Source organism: Acipenser ruthenus, chromosome 10 (genome assembly GCF_902713425.1).
Source record: "Acipenser ruthenus chromosome 10, fAciRut3.2 maternal haplotype, whole genome shotgun sequence".
Lineage (NCBI taxonomy): Eukaryota > Metazoa > Chordata > Actinopteri > Acipenseriformes > Acipenseridae > Acipenser > Acipenser ruthenus.
The window spans coordinates 38,999,752-39,016,731 of record NC_081198.1 but is presented as its reverse complement, the minus strand read 5'-3'; the positions used below and the strand labels follow the sequence as shown (position 1 = coordinate 39,016,731).

Here is a 16,980-nt window from a genome sequence, read left to right as displayed (position 1 = left end):
TTCAGCTCCATACCCCATCTATAATATATCTTTTGGGAGTGTGCTGCCTGACACAAAAGTACAGTAGTTGCAAGATTTATCATTAGTGCCCGCTCAACAATGTAAAACTCGCTCATTTTCTCTTCCTCTTTTCAATAGAGAATGTTTTGTTATATAGGCCTACACTGCAAGACTGATGATGCTGGAGGGTGTACTGTACGCATTTCTTCTTTACCTGACTTCACCCTATTAAAGATTCCCTCTACCGGTATAGAATCCTTTATATCTATATATCTGACATAGTGGAGTGGACAGGAGAGAACATCATCCTGTGCGCTCAAATGAACAAAAGCTAAAGGGACTTGCTGTTCTGTAACTAAATTCTGATCGGCTTATATCTTGGCAGTAGAGAGGTGCCCTAAAACCATTACAGTTTCAGACAAGCCTTAAACATACATTCTGTTGTCCCTGGCAGGAGATTTATATCACTGGTGACAGGAAAGGGTGGCTATTATCTTAGAAACCTGAATTTCATTAAACTTAATTCGAACAAATGTTGTCCATAAATATATAGCATACACTTTTTTACTTTCTACTTACATTTTCATAATTATTGAAAATAATTAAGTGGTTCTTGTTGCAAGTAATAAAATATATATTTATTTTTTTGGTAGTTGTTCTTAAGCTGCTTTCCCTGGAGTTCAGAAGCTGCTCTTACGGGCTAGTTGCCTGCCATAGAGGCTGTATATGTGTAACATACCCACCTGGTGAACTTCCATTTCAGATCAAGCTTACTTTTTTGTGTACAACATTGCTGTGCTACTCGTTGAGATCCGATAGTACCTCCACCATGTATATAGGAGTAAAGTTCTGGCTGGGTGAACCTGTGGGAAACAAATATCCAAACATTATTTTACTCCTATAGGTATTAGTATTAAGCTGGTCCCCTGGGTTTTCAAATTTCGGGTTTTCTTATTCGCCAATTTTTATTTAGCCTTGCAATGACTTGCTGTCTGCGTATTTTGTCCTCATTTAATACCCGTAGAACGTGTGTTGCGATATCGGGAAACATGGAGGTAGAATCAAATCAACTCGGAATCGAAATGAGAGTACATTCTACAACTGAAAAAGAGGTATTACAAAGTGTTTTAACAAATGTTAGATACAACCAGTGTTATTGCGTCAATATTCAAATTCGGATATAACAACAGATAGGGATTTCAATGGTTTATTGCGCTGTTTGTAAGCTTGTGATACTGATTATACGCGTACAGAACAGATAACAGGCCTTCATGATTTTACTGTCAAGTCTGATCGCGCACACATTGCTTTTCTTAAGTATTATGTTTACCGTTTACTTTATATGAAATCGGGAATTCAAATCAATGTAGGTTCTTAGGCCTTTGATTGTAAGTGATACGTATATTCCAGACGCCCTACGTCAACGTTTACAAAGTTAAATATATGGTAACGTAACCCTATATTTAGACAAATTTAGGTTTGTTGTGCAGACAAATAACGTATTAAAAAATGACAATGATATGAACATATGTTGTGAAACGTGTTCCTAATGTTTATTAATTAATTTTCAAACTTAACTAAAACTTTAAGTAGGCTAAAAGACTTCGGTATGATGAAACTATTAACAATCCCTCTAGTATCAATGTACTGGGATATTTTACAATAATAATAATAAAAAAAAATCAAAAGACGAATGCTTGTAGTGATGGTGTACAGTGCAATGTTTTGGGCGAAGGTACTATAATAAACAGGTTTAAATTTCCTGGGATTGTTTTGAATTGGCATGTTACTTTAACCAAATAAACTGAGAAAGACCAGTGAGTGACACCTTTGATACAGTACTGTTGGCTGAAGTCGAATACAAATGTCAAAGTTTAGGTTATGAGAGGTCCACAAGTGTGTGTTTACCATTCCATGAATTACAATATCTCGGTTCCTAGGTACCGGTATGCTTATATTTTCAAAGTATGGATAAAGCATAGTTCGCAGTTATGCGTGAAAAAATATGACATTGTATTGTGTTTAAATAGGTTTTTGTGCAACCTGGTCTTAAGACAAACATGATCAAATACCAAGTTTAAGTTTTCATTTAATAGTAAATTGTGCAAGAATCTGACTTATCTACTGTATCATACAGTAATCTTATATATATATATATATATATATATATATATATATATATATATATATATATATAAGCAAACCATTCTGGGAATGTTGAACACGGTGTTTGTTCTACATACTCAGGAAAATGTATTTCATCCCCATGAGTTTAATGTTATTGTAGCAACTACACTAACTCTAAAATAATCATGAAGGGGTTGGTGAATCCTCAACACAAATAGGGATCACTGCTGAAGAGTATTAACCCTAAAACCCAAGCATCCCCAGGTTTAAAAAAAAAAAAAAAGTTTAGTAAGCTGGAGCTTGCTTTCACCAAGCTGCTGGATCCATAACAATCATGTTGCTTGATTCAATTGAGACAAACAATGATATACTTAAAAAAAAAAAATTACTGAATTATACTGTATATCCTGTTTGTTTGTTTTTTTTTTTAAGGTGCAACTGACCTTTTTGTACTTTAGTCCTTCCTAGTCAGAATACTTTTATGTCTCTCCATACACTGCCCAAATGGACACCATTAAAGTTTTAAATCTCCAATAAATTGCTGTGCAGTGTATGAATACAATTATTTTACTTCAGAATGTATACTTTAAGTGGTTGAAAGCTGACTGTTTTCCTTTTCTCTTGTACACAGCCATCCGGTTCAAGCAATATGGACAAGCCTTCAAGAAGTCGGAGTGGGAGCTTGTCTGAGGAAGAGGAACATGACAAGGGCAAAGATAAAAAAGGTTAATACAGTAAACATTATTTTAGATGTCGCCACATCCAAAATTTTATGATTCTCCTAACAGCCAGGACCAGGCTTGTTTTTTTCACTAGTGAGTGACAGAAATCCCTTTAATCCTATATTACCAAGTGTTGCTTTAAGGCATTGGAATTCACATGTCTCTTCATGTCTACGTGGATCAATTAAGGCAATTTTTATTGAATTTATCATTGCAGTTATTGTTTTGTGTGTCATTTCTGAGTCATGTATGGAGCTTTTTTTTATTTTGATTTGCAATTTGCATTGGTGTTATTGCGGCCAAACATGTGATTTACAGATTCAAAGCATGTAACATAATGGCCCTCATTTACTAAAGGTTCTTAAAAGTAGCCATAAGACGCGTGTTATTATTATTTATTTCTCAGCAGACGCCCTTATCCAGGGTGACTTACAATTATTACAAGATATCACATTATTTTTACATACAATTACGTTATTTTTTACACATTATTTTTACATACAATTACCCATTTATACAGTTGGGTTTTTACTGGAGCAATCTAGGTACCTTGCTCAAGGGCACAGCAGCAGTGTCCCCCACCCGGGGTTGAACCCACGACCCTTCAGTCAAGAGTCCAGAGCCCTAACCACTACTCCACACTGCTGCCCTGTGTTAACACAATCCCATAACATGTACTAATGTGAATGCCGCTTATTAAGACATGTGCTATGGAAATCATTAGCATATTAAGACATGCCTTATCACAGAAGATAAGGTGCATCTTAATGAAATGACAACATAGGGGCCACTGACTATAAAGAAATGAGCAGAGATTGAGATACGCGTTTGTCAGTTCTTGACTTTTACTAAATATATGTATTAAATGCTCTATAACGGCGTTTGAAAGGCAGGATCGCAGAAATAAATAAGTTATAAACAATCCTACCAAGACACCATCATGGCTGTACAGTATACATATACATTTTTTTCGCTTATACAGTGTAGTAGCCTAATCTATCTTTTTTTTTTTAAATCCATCATTGATTAGATCAGTCTGTAGCCCTTAGGCTACATTAATGAAACTGTGAACACAACAAAGTATGTTGGCATTTAGACCAGGTGGCATATTTCAGTGATCAACGCATTTCTGTACATTGAAATGCCATTCACGTGTTCTACAACGTGGATCTTGCAGACACCAATTGCATAAAATGCACAGGTAATAACTAGGAGTAACTATACTGTACATACCCTGCTGTATAAAGAATAATTTTGTACAGAAAAGTGCAAATCGGTTACGCTGTGAAGGTACAGAATTATTTGTACAAAAGTAAAAGCAAGTATGCAGGAGGTATCGACCCCAGTGCCAGCCGACACATTCAATGGTATAACTGCCCAAATCGTGACGAGAAAAAAGTTTGCATAGTAAGCTTTTGCATGCTTTTTGTCTATAGGGTACATAAACACATTATTGTATTGATGGATCATGGTATGTGTTGTAATGTGACAGTTTTTTTTTTTAATAATGAGTGCATCTCATTTTAATATTTGTCTTAAGAAAAGTAATGATTTATTTATTTTTTACACAACACGCAGAGTAGGCGATCAGTAGCTATGGAAGCAGGATCTTGTCTTTCCTTGATTGAAATACTGCAAGTAAAACATCTGAATGGAGTGATTTTAAGTCACATAAATGTCACTTTCAGCTCTGTTGGTCAAAACAGAATTGACAGCTATACTCAAGGCTACATCACTTTTTATGCCCAACTCACTGCGAGATAACCTATGAAGAAATGTCAGCCAGATGGAGGTGATTAATTAAATAAATCAGTAGGGCCTCACATTTTGCACCTTATTCCCATGTGGAGCTTTCATTTGAGTCTGAGATAATTATCATTTTATTTCAACCGTTTGGAACCTGAGACAACTGACAAACCCCATGACAGAGACACAAAATTCAACAATGAAAGTTGTGGCATTGCCCCCATCTTGTCCGTGTAGTCATGTATGACCACCAACTGTTATTGGCTGGTTTTATTTTACTGGTTAAATGTATGGTGCATCTGTCTAGCAGAGCCCTCAGATGCTGAGAAGAGCCCAGACGACAGAAGGAAGGAAAGCCCTCCTCAAGGGAAAGGGGGGCATGCTTCACGGGACGACGACAGCGATAGCGGTAGTGACAGTTCCAGCGGCTCAGACAGTGACAGTAGCAAAGAGAGTTCAACCAGTGCTGGTGGGGCACGGAAAATGAAAAGCAGAGTGTCACAAATCACAGTAAGTGTTGCCTTCCTTAGTTCATCGTACACTTGCTTTTATAATAATAATAATAATAATAATAATCTACTGCGGGAACACCAGCTTGGATTATGGTATTTTATTTATTTATTCATAACTTTAAAAACACATATGACAAAACTTAAAAGGAACTAAATTAGACAAATGATTTAACCTAGTGCCTTCATCAGTTTAATGTAAAACATTCTACTTGTTCTTGTAAAGATTACTAGATAATATATATAATATATATATATATATATATATATATATATATATATATGATTCTTATATTATTCTTATTAAAGCCTATGTCTGTTTTAAAAACGGACAGGAATAATCTGAGTAACATTAATACGTTACTTATACCCTGACCATATAACCCTTATTTACTGGTAATTTCCTCTATAATTGTATTGTAACGAAAGCATATTCTGGCCTTTATTTCCTGCCCTTTTATTAATTTGGTTTTTCACTTATTTAATCATTTAGGTACATTACACTGCTTCACGCAACATGACAGCACTTCATCCAAGAGAGATGAAAATGAGTTAACTTGATTCTAGCTGTCACTGAATCACTGCACATATATTACACAATGCCGTTTAATGTCCCCTGGGCATCAAGTCAATGATGTCTATTTGTCCTTGTCAGATTCTTGGAATTTCTCAGTTCACTCACAGAAGTGTGTTTTAATTTAGGAGGCTTTACTGGCCTAGTAAATTCTTGTTTTATAGTATGATTTTTTTTCTTTTTCACCACAGCACAAACTATACTAGCTACATACTTTTTGTCATTAGAAAAACTCAGTGAATTAAACCAGACCAGTTAAGTCAAACATTAGATATTTATTTTATTTATTTATTTTTAATAAGAATGCAATAGTGAACATTGTAAACAGTGACCTAAAATGTTTGATATACCCCAATGCAGACTAGTACTGAACCCCTAGGGTTACAGATGTAAGGATCTAATGTTGCATGTGCATACTTGCTTTTATAGTATCAGCAGTTTATCATGTTTAACTGATTACAGTTTGGCAGGATAGTTCATTTATTTATTTATTTTTGGTATGTTTTTGTCCTGCTGTTCTTTTTACAAACAAACACATTCTCATATTTAAATAGCCTTGTCTTTGTGCTCCAGGCATAATACTATTTTAAGCATATTTTAAATAATGACAAATGTGTTGCTTTTTTATTTTTTTTTATTTTGTATGTTCAGCTTGTCTTTTTCTTGATTCAGCATAATTTCAATGAGGAAGGAAGAGACAGACGCAAAAGCCCCTCTCCAGAATACAGGTACATAATAACCTGGTATAAATTCATTTTTCATGACTCCCTGCTGAATTTTCAGTCAGATTAGTTTCTCATGTGGCTAAATAAAATGTGCATCATGGGGAAAGCTGCTCTATACAAACATAAGCTATTTGTAGTTATTATTATTATTATTGTTATTATTATTACTATCACATTTACTCAATACACAATACTATACATGCCTATTGCATTTCAGAAGCAGAACAGCATTCAAAACTTCAGGACATTTTGTCAGTGTTTTGTGTCAATAACAATGCATTGTTTTTATTGTACTGTCACATTTTGTTTTTTTTCCAGGGATGGCGAACGCCGGAGGTCTAGGTCCCCACCAGACCGTGATGAAGATCGTGGTGAAGATCGGTATGATAGGCGGTACGACCGTGGGCGTCCTGGCGCTGGCAGATACAGTGACAGAGATGAAAACCCCAGGTGACCCATTCTTTAAACTGTAAATCGGATAGTCTATACCAGTGGTGCACAACATACGGCCCACAGGCCCACAGAGAGGCATTCTGTGGCCCGCAATACTTGCTCTTATTTTAAATTTTCCGCAAAATAATTTGATTAACCAATTTTATAGAACAGCACGTTTATTCATAATAACGCTGATAAATGGGTCTACATTCTTTCTGTTCAAATATACACACCTGCCACTTCCTTAGCAACGGAGGCAGGGGCTAAACGGAGAACTCCCCATCGTAATTGGTTCATGCCTGAAGTTTACATTCATGCGTGCAGTGGTTCTTCAGGGTGTACTGTGTATCTTTGCAAAAATGACAGGTAAGCGAATCAAGATAGGGAATTTGCTGTGCTAGATTGGTGCCTGTGGTATATTGACTTAGTGTTGAAGTTGACTGTTAGTACGTTTCTTTAAAATATAGTTGCATATTTCATTTGTATGAGTTATGGCTGGAATAGAAAAAGCTAAAAATTGATAATGAACATCGGAAATTCAACAAAACTTGGACCGAAAAATATTGTTTTGTGGAAGACAGAGGATTAAATATCTGTTTAATTTGTAAGGGAACTGTTGCAGTGCCAAAGGAATTTAACTTAGAGGCATTACGACACAAAGCATTTCCAAATTTTAATGAGTACACAGGAGAACTACGAAACAATTGCAGATATTCGACAGCTGTGTGCCCAGCAAGATGTCTTCCGAAAGACACATAAAGAAACTAAAAGTGCCACAGACGTAAGCTATGAAATAACTTCATTAATTGCTAAGACATCTCGACCATTTAGTGATGGGGATTTTGTGAAAGACTGTTTGTTAATAGCATGCGAAAAACTCTGTCCTACTCAAGCTGCGAACTTTAAACATGTCTGTTTGAATCGTATGACTGTGCAGCAGCATGTGTCAGAACTGGGAGAAGATGTTTTGTGTCAATTGAAAAATGTGGCAAAAAAATGTTGTATACTTCTCCCTGGCAGTGAACGAGACAACTGATCATTCAAACACAGCTCAGATGACAATATTTGTGCATGGTGTGACGAATGAGTTTGAGGTTTCTGAAGAATTTTTAGGATTGGCTTCACTTCGTGGGTGAACCACAGGTATTGATCAGTTCAACAGTCTCAGAGGTAAGGTTGAGAGTTTGGGTTTCGAATGGGTAAAACTGGCAGGCATTGCAATAGATGGTGCACCTTTGATGACCGGTGACAAAAAATGGAATGATCGCACATCTCAAGCAATAACTGGGTGATCGGGAGGAACATATCCTCCAGTATCACTGTATTATTCCCCAGCAAAACCTGTGCAGAAAAGATCTTCGCTTTGTGCACGTGATGCATTTTGTGGTCTCCACAGTGAACTTTATAAAATCTCGCGGACTCAACCATCGTCAATTTCGAGCTTTTTTTTTTTTTTTTTTTTTTTTTTTTTTTTTTTTTTTAGAAGAAATTAATGCTGATTATGGTGATCTGCTTTATCATACCGCAGTCCAGTGGCTCAGCAGAGGTAGTTTTGAAAAGCTTTGTGGTGCTGCTGGCGTAGCTCAGAGCTTTTCTGACAGAAAGAAAGACCTGTAACCCCACTGGATGATGCGAAGTGGCTCTGTGATCTCACTTTCCTTACTGCCCATCTGAACGATCTGAATGTCCGACAACCAAATCACAACATTGGAAACTAAACTGAAACTATTCCACATATGCAAATGCAACAAGGTGACCTCTCTCACTTTCCTACCTGTCAGCAAATGTTTTCTAATCATAACTGTGACTCGGTGCCCTATTCTGAAGTCGTGGAGAAGCTTCAGCATTCATTTCAGCAGCGATTCTCAGACTTTTGGAGGGATAAAGACAAAGTGAAGTTGTTTGCTGACCCATATTCAGGTGATCCACAAGCTGTGGAATCAAGTATTCAACTTGAACTTACCGACCTGCAATGCTGTGACTCTCTTCGCAGCAAATTCCATGAAGGAAATCTCCTCAATTTCTACAATTGCCTGGATTCTGAGAAATTTCCAAAATTGCGACGGAGGGCCATGAAGTTCGCTAGTCTATTTGGAAGCACTTTCCTTCATGAGCATGCCTTTTCAATACTTAGTCTCAATAAATCAAAACGGTGCAATCAGATTTCTGACGATAATCTTGAAGCTGTTATGCGACTGGCAAAATTAAAAATAAAGCCTGACAAAAATTGGTAAGCAGTGCAACATGTCCCATTAACAGAGCATCCAACTGGTATGTAACGCCTCGTTTTGTTTTGTAAAGCTATTTATACATGCTGTCAAACACCCACAGGTTCACTGAAATGAAACAATCATTCCACAATGTTACCATGAATAATTGTATTTTGTTTTTGTAGAAAGCTTAAAATAAATTAACCCGTTAACAAACATTTATATTTTGGTCTCCTGTGTTGTACAACAAAACTATCTTTGACTGATTCTGAATACAGTCATTCTTTTAAAAAAAAATAAAAAAATACTGTATTAGTGGCCCTCAGAAGTGAGTTAAGTTTTCAATCTGCCCCATACAGCAAAAAAGTTTATACCAAGTTTGTGCATAATGTAATATATGAAACTTCTATTGGCAATTACCTCTAAAATACATACTGTGTAATGAACACCTAGAATTTCAAGTTTCAAAATCAAAATGAAAACTGTTTTTAGTACAGATTACTATTTACTGCTTTCTCTGATGTAGCATTCAAGCTTTGGGTTATGTCTATTTACATTTTTTTTTTTTGCTTCCATATTTAGAGAGAGGGAGAGGGAACGATACCCTGATAGGGATAGAGAGAGGGAACGAGAGAGGGAGAGGACACGCTACCCCAGCAGAGAGAGGGTCCGTGATCGCCTTTCCAGCAGAGAGAGGGATGCAGATCTCTGGAGAAGAGGAAGATCACCCTCCCCTGCTGCGGAAGAGCCTCCAGTAAAAAAGAAGAAAGAAGAGTTGGATCCAATTCTGACTCGGACAGGTGGAGCCTACATTCCACCTGCTAAGCTCCGGATGATGCAGGCGCAAATCACTGACAAGAGCAGGTAGGCAGGAAACCTCTATACAAGCACAACGGAACATTGGTAATCTGAACACTGTTGAGTTGTAAAAGCTTCAAGGATTTAAACTGAAATATATTAGAATCTAACATATGTGTTTTGAATTCTTATAGGTGAAATTAGCCATATTACAATACGAAGCCAATTGATCTGAAATAACACCATACAGAATGTAAATACCTAGAAACATCAGTGTGTTAAGTATGGATAACTTTTCAAGAAGTACAATTGTAAAGTTTATTTAAGGACATATGGAAGTTGGGCACCTTCCTACATTTCTTAAAGAAAGAAAAAAAAGTGCATTTTTTATTATTATATTTTTTTGGGGGGTGAAATATGGTTGGTGTCAAACATTATGCATCTTGTTGCAAGCAATCCTGAGGCATTCAATAGAGTATAATGCTTGACTGATTTTTCTGGTTTTCTGGGTGGGAATCTAAAATGACATCTCCAGCTGACTCCGTGATTCTGAAATAGGTGAATATGTATGGATGGCACAGATTTAGCAATCTGTTGCTAAAGGATTTGGTGTTGCCTTGTATATCTGACCTATCCTGGCCCCCTGGAGGAAATTCTGGGGAATAATATCTGAAGGCTGTATTTAAATGTGCTCAGCCAGGAGAGGAACATGCAGGATAAGTTATCTGTCAATGGACAATGTGCTGCATTTATGAACTGTCAAGTCTATATTAAGCATAAAGTGCTTTCAGTTGTGTATTGTGTAATTTTATTCTGTAAAACAACAGTATTTACATAATCATTTGTATCATGTGAAACAATAGAGGTGCGGTACTACTAAGCATTTTTTCTTTGCAGTCTGGCCTATCAAAGAATGAGTTGGGAAGCCTTGAAGAAGTCAATCAATGGTCTCATCAACAAAGTGAATGTCTCAAACATAGCCAATATAATTCATGAACTTCTACAAGAGAACATTGTGAGAGGAAGGTGAGTGATTTCTTGGTGCTGAAACTTTCCATTTTGTTTCCATTCAGAAGCAGTTTCTTAAAAATGAACAATTACTGATTTGCTGGTGCTTGAGTAGTGTATTGTAAAATTGAGTTTGCTTATTAAGACTGGGAAATGTTTTTCTCTGGCCAGCCAAGAGCACTTGGTAACTACAAGGTGTTTATTTTTTATTAATCAAGAATCCTTTCTGAGTGGGATGCAGGGGCCTTTTCACATTTGGTTCTCTTGCAATTTATTGAGTTCTGGTCAAGTGGAAGAGAACTGAGTTAATCTGTTTTCTCACTGCAACCAAACTCTGACCATTTGGAAGTGAACTCATTTGACTGGTTCATTTTCTCATTTCCTTTGAGCGTGTATATTTCACACACAATTTCTGCAAACAAACTGATCATTTGCAGAATAACAAGAAGTTAATATTTCAAACACTTGCCTCTTTCAGTAACTTTTCCTTTTCTTCTATATATTACTGCAGAATCATCGATTCATGCTTTATTTATATTAATCATGCTGGGTATACTTTTGTCTATTCTTGGAAATAAAAAAGGACATTGTCCTTGCATTTACTTTATATAAAAAAAAAAGGTTGTAGAGAATTTTAGGATATAGGACACAGATACAGTAGCAAGGCTAATGATTGTGACTGCCATTTTACTCTTCTCCTCCTTCACTTGTCTCCCCTTTTCCCTGTTCAGACTTACTTTTCTGTCCCAGATCAGTCATTTCAAAATGCAGGATTCATGTTAATGCTTTGTTGGTACTGTGCTCCTCTTTAAAAAATAAATAAATGCAAAAAAGTACAGCCACTTGTTCTTTGTTTTTAATTTTTACATGCTGCAAGACTAATGCATTTTTCATGTAATTCTGTGGCTGGATAGTTGAGTTAAATGGAGGATACATGCATATTTGTTGTAAGTTTTAAAGATAAAGTGCATAATTTATACTATGGAATTGTATATCAATGCAATAAGACACTATTAATAAAAAAAATACACTGTGTGTGTGTATATGTGTATAATATATATATATAATGTGTGTGTGTGTGTGTGTTACTCTTTGAATTGAGATCATGTAAACCTCTTTTGCTGCTTGCTTCTGTTTCATTGCCAGTGTGTTTTCATAGAAAATATATCTACTTCATTATGTTTAACATTGTTGTAATACTGTCACATTGACTGGTTTGATTGTCCGGTCGACCCCAGACCACATTTCTGGCTCTCTCAGTATGGTTTCAAATAAACTTTTTTTTTTTTTTTTATTGAGTTGTTTTTGATATTTAACATTGGCCGCCAAACGATCCGAACCAACTTATTTAGAATTGCATATGAAAATGGAAAAACAAAACTTTTTTTTTTTTTTGACTGCTAGAACACCAAGCAACAGTTTTATAAATTAGCAGGTGCCGTTTACCTCGCACAGGTGCCAAAGGGTTAAATATGAATGTTGTTTTGGTTTTTTTTCTTATGCAATTATTTTTTTTTTTTTCAGAGGTCAGCTGGCCAGGTCAGTCTTACAGGCACAGAATGCCTCTCCAATATTCACACATGTGTATGCGGCAGTTGTAGCAATTATTAATTCAAAGTTCCCGCAGATTGGAGAGCTAATGCTCAAAAGATTAATTATCAATTTCCGAAAGGGATATAGAAGAAATGATAAGGTGAGTGAGAATATAATTCTTCTCTATGCTTGGCTAAAAATACCTGCTCCTTTTTAGTTTTCATTTCAATGAATATATACTTAATTTTTATTTCAGCAACTTTGCTTGGCAGCATCCAAATTTGTGGCCCACCTCGTTAATCAGAATGTGGTAAGTCTGATTTATTGATGCAGTGTAATCTCTTAATGTTATTGGCATTATTATTTTTTATTAAAATAAAATGCCTGTGCATACTAATAGGGACTAAACTGTTTGGCTACAAGGCTGCAAGGGACCTGAGGGGTTTTCCTGATTGGGGCAAAGGGCTGTCTGAAGAATTTATTGACCTGAGGCTTTTTTATTCTTTTTTTTTTATATTGTCCTTGTGGAATAGACTATCTACAATAGCTTCCTGGTAAGCACACACAGTGGAGGTATATAAATCCTGTGGATGTGTAGTTACTATTGTGCGAGTTGTGTGAATAAAATAAATATTTCTAATTTCTGTAAAGGCCCATGAAGTTCTCTGCTTGGAAATGCTCACTCTCCTTTTAGAGCGGCCTAACGATGACAGCGTGGAAGTAGCGATCAGTTTTTTGAAAGAGTGTGGGCTCAAACTGACCGAAGTATCCCCTCGTGGTATTAATGGTAAGTGCAGTAGAGCCTGCTTTGATAAAACTGGTAAGCCACTCCCAGTAAATGCCACAATGTAACTGTTGCTTTGTGTTGCAGCTATATTTGAACGCTTACGCAACATTCTTCATGAATCTGAGATTGACAAGCGTGTCCAGTACATGATAGAAGTCATGTTTGCAATTCGTAAAGACGGCTTTAAGGATCATCCTATAGTTCCTGAAGGCCTTGATCTGGTAGAAGAAGAGGATCAGTTTACTCATATGCTTCCTTTGGAAGATGAGTACAACCAAGAGGATGTGCTCAGTAAGTAGCTCAATAGTTCAAATTGAGAACTACATATAGTAGTGTGCACATTTATTAGAATATTACATCCTTTAAATACCTACCTGCATGAAAACTGGGCTTGAGTTTTCGGTCAGTAATATAGTAACAATAGGCATTTGTGTAAAAAACACTTTGTGCTTTAATTAGGCATCTTGAACAACTTCTAATAAGTCTCATGCATTTTACCCTTTGTGCCTATGTGTTCCTTTTCTCATACTATTTTTAATTAATTTGCCTTTTCTGGTCATTTACATTGGTTTGGTTTCATGTGCACAACAAATCAAAACTACAGAAGCAATGAGGTGTGCTAATAAATTTGTACACTAATGTAAATAAACGTATATATGTTAAATCTCCCTTTTTTAACATTTTGTATTTATTTATTTTGCACATGGTACAACAGTTGTTGTTGTACTTCTAAACACTACATTTTAGATTAACTTGATATTTTCCAAATTACCTAATATGGCACATTTAGGCAATTGTATTTTAGGGTTCTGCTGGAGACTGCAAACTTTGAAATATTGTCTTCATATTTGGTACACATCTGTATTTTTCGATTCTCTCAGCCAATTTCTATTACTGGCTATACCTCAGAAAGTGCTAGCAATATATACTTCTACTTTACAGCCACTTCGCTGGTTTCCCACAGATCAGTTTTACTTCATGTTTACAAACCATTATCAGCGTTAGCATTCCTTCTATTACACAATGCTAACAGTGATGCTTTCAAGTTTTATAGTTGTTAGGGTTTTTTCAGCTTTTAATGACTACTACCATAATCTACAGAAAGCACTTCTGGGTCCACCAAATGCTATTAACACTTTTAGCATATCATGAAGATTAATGTTTTTTTTTTATACTATTCTAAATGCATTTTGTGGGTAATTGCCTTTTGATAATTGCAACTGCTGTAAAATACATAATTGCAAACAAATTATATTTTTACAACAAAATGTTTAACTTTGCAGATGTCTTCAAGATGGACCCTAATTTCTTGGAAAATGAAGAGAAGTATAAAACAATTAAAAGGGGTAAGCTAAAGTTTTTTTGTTTTGTTTTTGTTTTTTAGTAATTGTGCAATGAAGAGTTAAATCAAGATCCATTTTAAAGTTTTGTTGCAATTAATCAAGATCAGTACCCACTGGGAATGTAGCTATCTACATTTTATAGAAGCATTACAATTCAGGATTTCTCGTCTGTCACACACAAGCAGTATTTTAATGATGTGTGTAAATACACATTTTGTTGGGAAACTTTGATTTTTGAACAGTTTTGTTGTAATAATGTACTGTGTGTATGTATATATTGTAATCTTGCTTTTTAGATATCCTTGATGAAGGCAGCAGTGACTCAGGGTCTGGGGATGATCCAGACGGCAGTGATGAAGATGATGACGAGGGGGAAGAGAATGAAGAGGGAGAAGGTATTATTATTTATAAAGGAAATGTGACAACCAATAGTTTTAAGGTGCTTTTATATTCATTTGGCTACCATGCTTGGTAACCTTTGCATTTAATTAAATAATATGTAACTGTAGATCATCATTTTTGGAGCTGAATGTACAGAAATCTAATCCTAACATTTTAGCAAACAAATAATATACTTTTGACAGCCATGTCTTGATAAACACGGAACAGACTTCTCCAATTTAATTGGGTGCTTCAGGGTGCTTGCTAAAATCCACCCCCTGCATGTTCTAGGTTTCTGTAAATGCAGTATATGCTTGAAGGAGCTATTATTCAGATTGTCCATCGTCCTCTGCATCTCTCCATTTGATTGACCAATCACCACAGTAACCAAGGAGTGTTGAGTACATATGTACAAAATTACTATGTATGCACATATCCTATGAATTGTCTGTGGTTGATATTCCGTTTTTACCTCTTGGCATACATCCGTTTACATTTTTGGCTATATTATGACGGTGTGTGAGAATGGAATGCTTCAAGAGTATTTGCACACAATGAAAACACAATAAAATACAAAATAACCAAGAAAACAATAGACAAAATGTACCTAAAACTATGTTTTTAGAGGGGGGTATAAGCATGGTTTGGAAAACTTATAAAATGCGACTGATATGCTTTACTGTAAAATTGACTGTTTCTTTCCATTAATTTAGAACAAGAGAAAGTTACCATTCATGACAAGACTGAGGTGAACTTGGTTGCCTTTCGACGTACCATCTATCTTGCTATTCAGTCAAGGTCAGTAGTACTTTGTATTTATGTGGTTCTTCGGAGTATGTGATTATCATATATATATATATATATATATATACATATATATATATGTGTGTGTGTGTGTATATATATATATATATATATATATATATATATATATATATATATATATATATATATATATATGTGAATGATAATTAGGGATGTAATAGGTTAAATGGTTAACCGATAAATAAATGCATACCGTTTTTACATACGTTAACGTATAATACAAATTGATAAAATGTGTCCAGCATTTTGTGTTTTAAAAGTAAATATCCAACAAAACATGTGCTCTTTACGCACTGCCACTGAACTCTGCAACTCCTCTGCCTGTAACTTTTTTTTTTTATTTGGTAACACATGATGTCGGGTTAGGCATAATTAGTTGACTGAAAACATCTATCAAACTATTGGAGCACAGTGCAGCGAAGTTTGAGAACCGCTGCTGTGTGATAACATGACATTTTCGTTCATCTTTGAGTACAGTGGTTTCATTTATTATTATTTCTTAAACTTAAGATGTTTTAGTTCGGTAGTTGTGGGCACAGTTTGTTAAAGTTCCAGTTTATCTGTGGTCATTTCAAGCAACGAAAATAAAAACTTGTCTTTTATGTACTTTGCTTTTAAAATGATTCATAGCGTTAATTCATAATAATGTTGAAAAATGAATTGTTGATTGCTATGCTAAGCTTATGGTATGGTAACGTGTGTATTCTTTTTTTTAAATGGTGTTTTGTTTTATGTGAAACCAGTGTCCCCTGTAGTGGATCGAGATTAACTATGACAGAGATACTATCGGCAATGTGATACAATCGTGATGCAATTAAAGAGGATTTGTGCTCTAAGCTGCCTCTTTTTATGTTTGGTAAACAAAGGTGAGCGCCTGACAAAGACTAAATATATGTGAAAAGGGTATTTATTTAAATGGTATTTAGCATGACGGTGTAACTACGGTTAAACAGTCAACGGATTAGAAATCAAATAGTTTAAACAGATTTTTTATTAAACAATATTTACATCCCTAATATATATCCTTAAATCTAGTAACACTTAAGAAGTATCTCTCGCCATCATAAAATGTTTAGCTAATATGTGCACTTAACTTTTAACTCCTGTGATGTAAATACTTATTGGGTTGTCTGCTGTGGTTCTTGGTTTGCTCTGTTGCTGGAAACTACAATTTAAAATTTTCAGGGACATGAAGTCCCAGAAATGCTTAAAATGAGTCTGAAAATTGGGTCAGTTCCGGGATGGTTTGCAGCCTAG

General features: G+C 35.5%; 1 protein-coding gene across 2 annotated transcripts in view; it reads left to right on the top strand.

Moving 5' to 3' along the window:
- The first annotated feature begins 990 nt into the window (after window positions 1–990).
- Window positions 991–16,980, top strand: part of LOC117400668 (pre-mRNA-splicing factor CWC22 homolog) — a 37,603-nt gene continuing 21,613 nt past the window's right edge. Inside the window, exons 1-14 of one of the 2 annotated variants that reach the window (XM_034000944.3) lie at window positions 991–1,112; window positions 2,759–2,852; window positions 4,906–5,105; window positions 6,351–6,406; window positions 6,722–6,853; window positions 9,631–9,912; window positions 10,744–10,872; window positions 12,379–12,547; window positions 12,644–12,697; window positions 13,039–13,174; window positions 13,259–13,465; window positions 14,458–14,520; window positions 14,814–14,912; window positions 15,612–15,696. In XM_034000944.3, coding sequence (XP_033856835.3) covers window positions 1,050–1,112; window positions 2,759–2,852; window positions 4,906–5,105; window positions 6,351–6,406; window positions 6,722–6,853; window positions 9,631–9,912; window positions 10,744–10,872; window positions 12,379–12,547; window positions 12,644–12,697; window positions 13,039–13,174; window positions 13,259–13,465; window positions 14,458–14,520; window positions 14,814–14,912; window positions 15,612–15,696 — 1,769 coding nt within the window. In that variant the 5' untranslated portion in view covers window positions 991–1,049. Of the gene's footprint in view, window positions 1,113–2,758; window positions 2,853–4,902; window positions 5,106–6,350; window positions 6,407–6,721; window positions 6,854–9,630; window positions 9,913–10,743; window positions 10,873–12,378; window positions 12,548–12,643; window positions 12,698–13,038; window positions 13,175–13,258; window positions 13,466–14,457; window positions 14,521–14,813; window positions 14,913–15,611; window positions 15,697–16,980 lie in introns of both variants that reach the window. The other variant, XM_034000936.3, reaches the window with a different exon arrangement.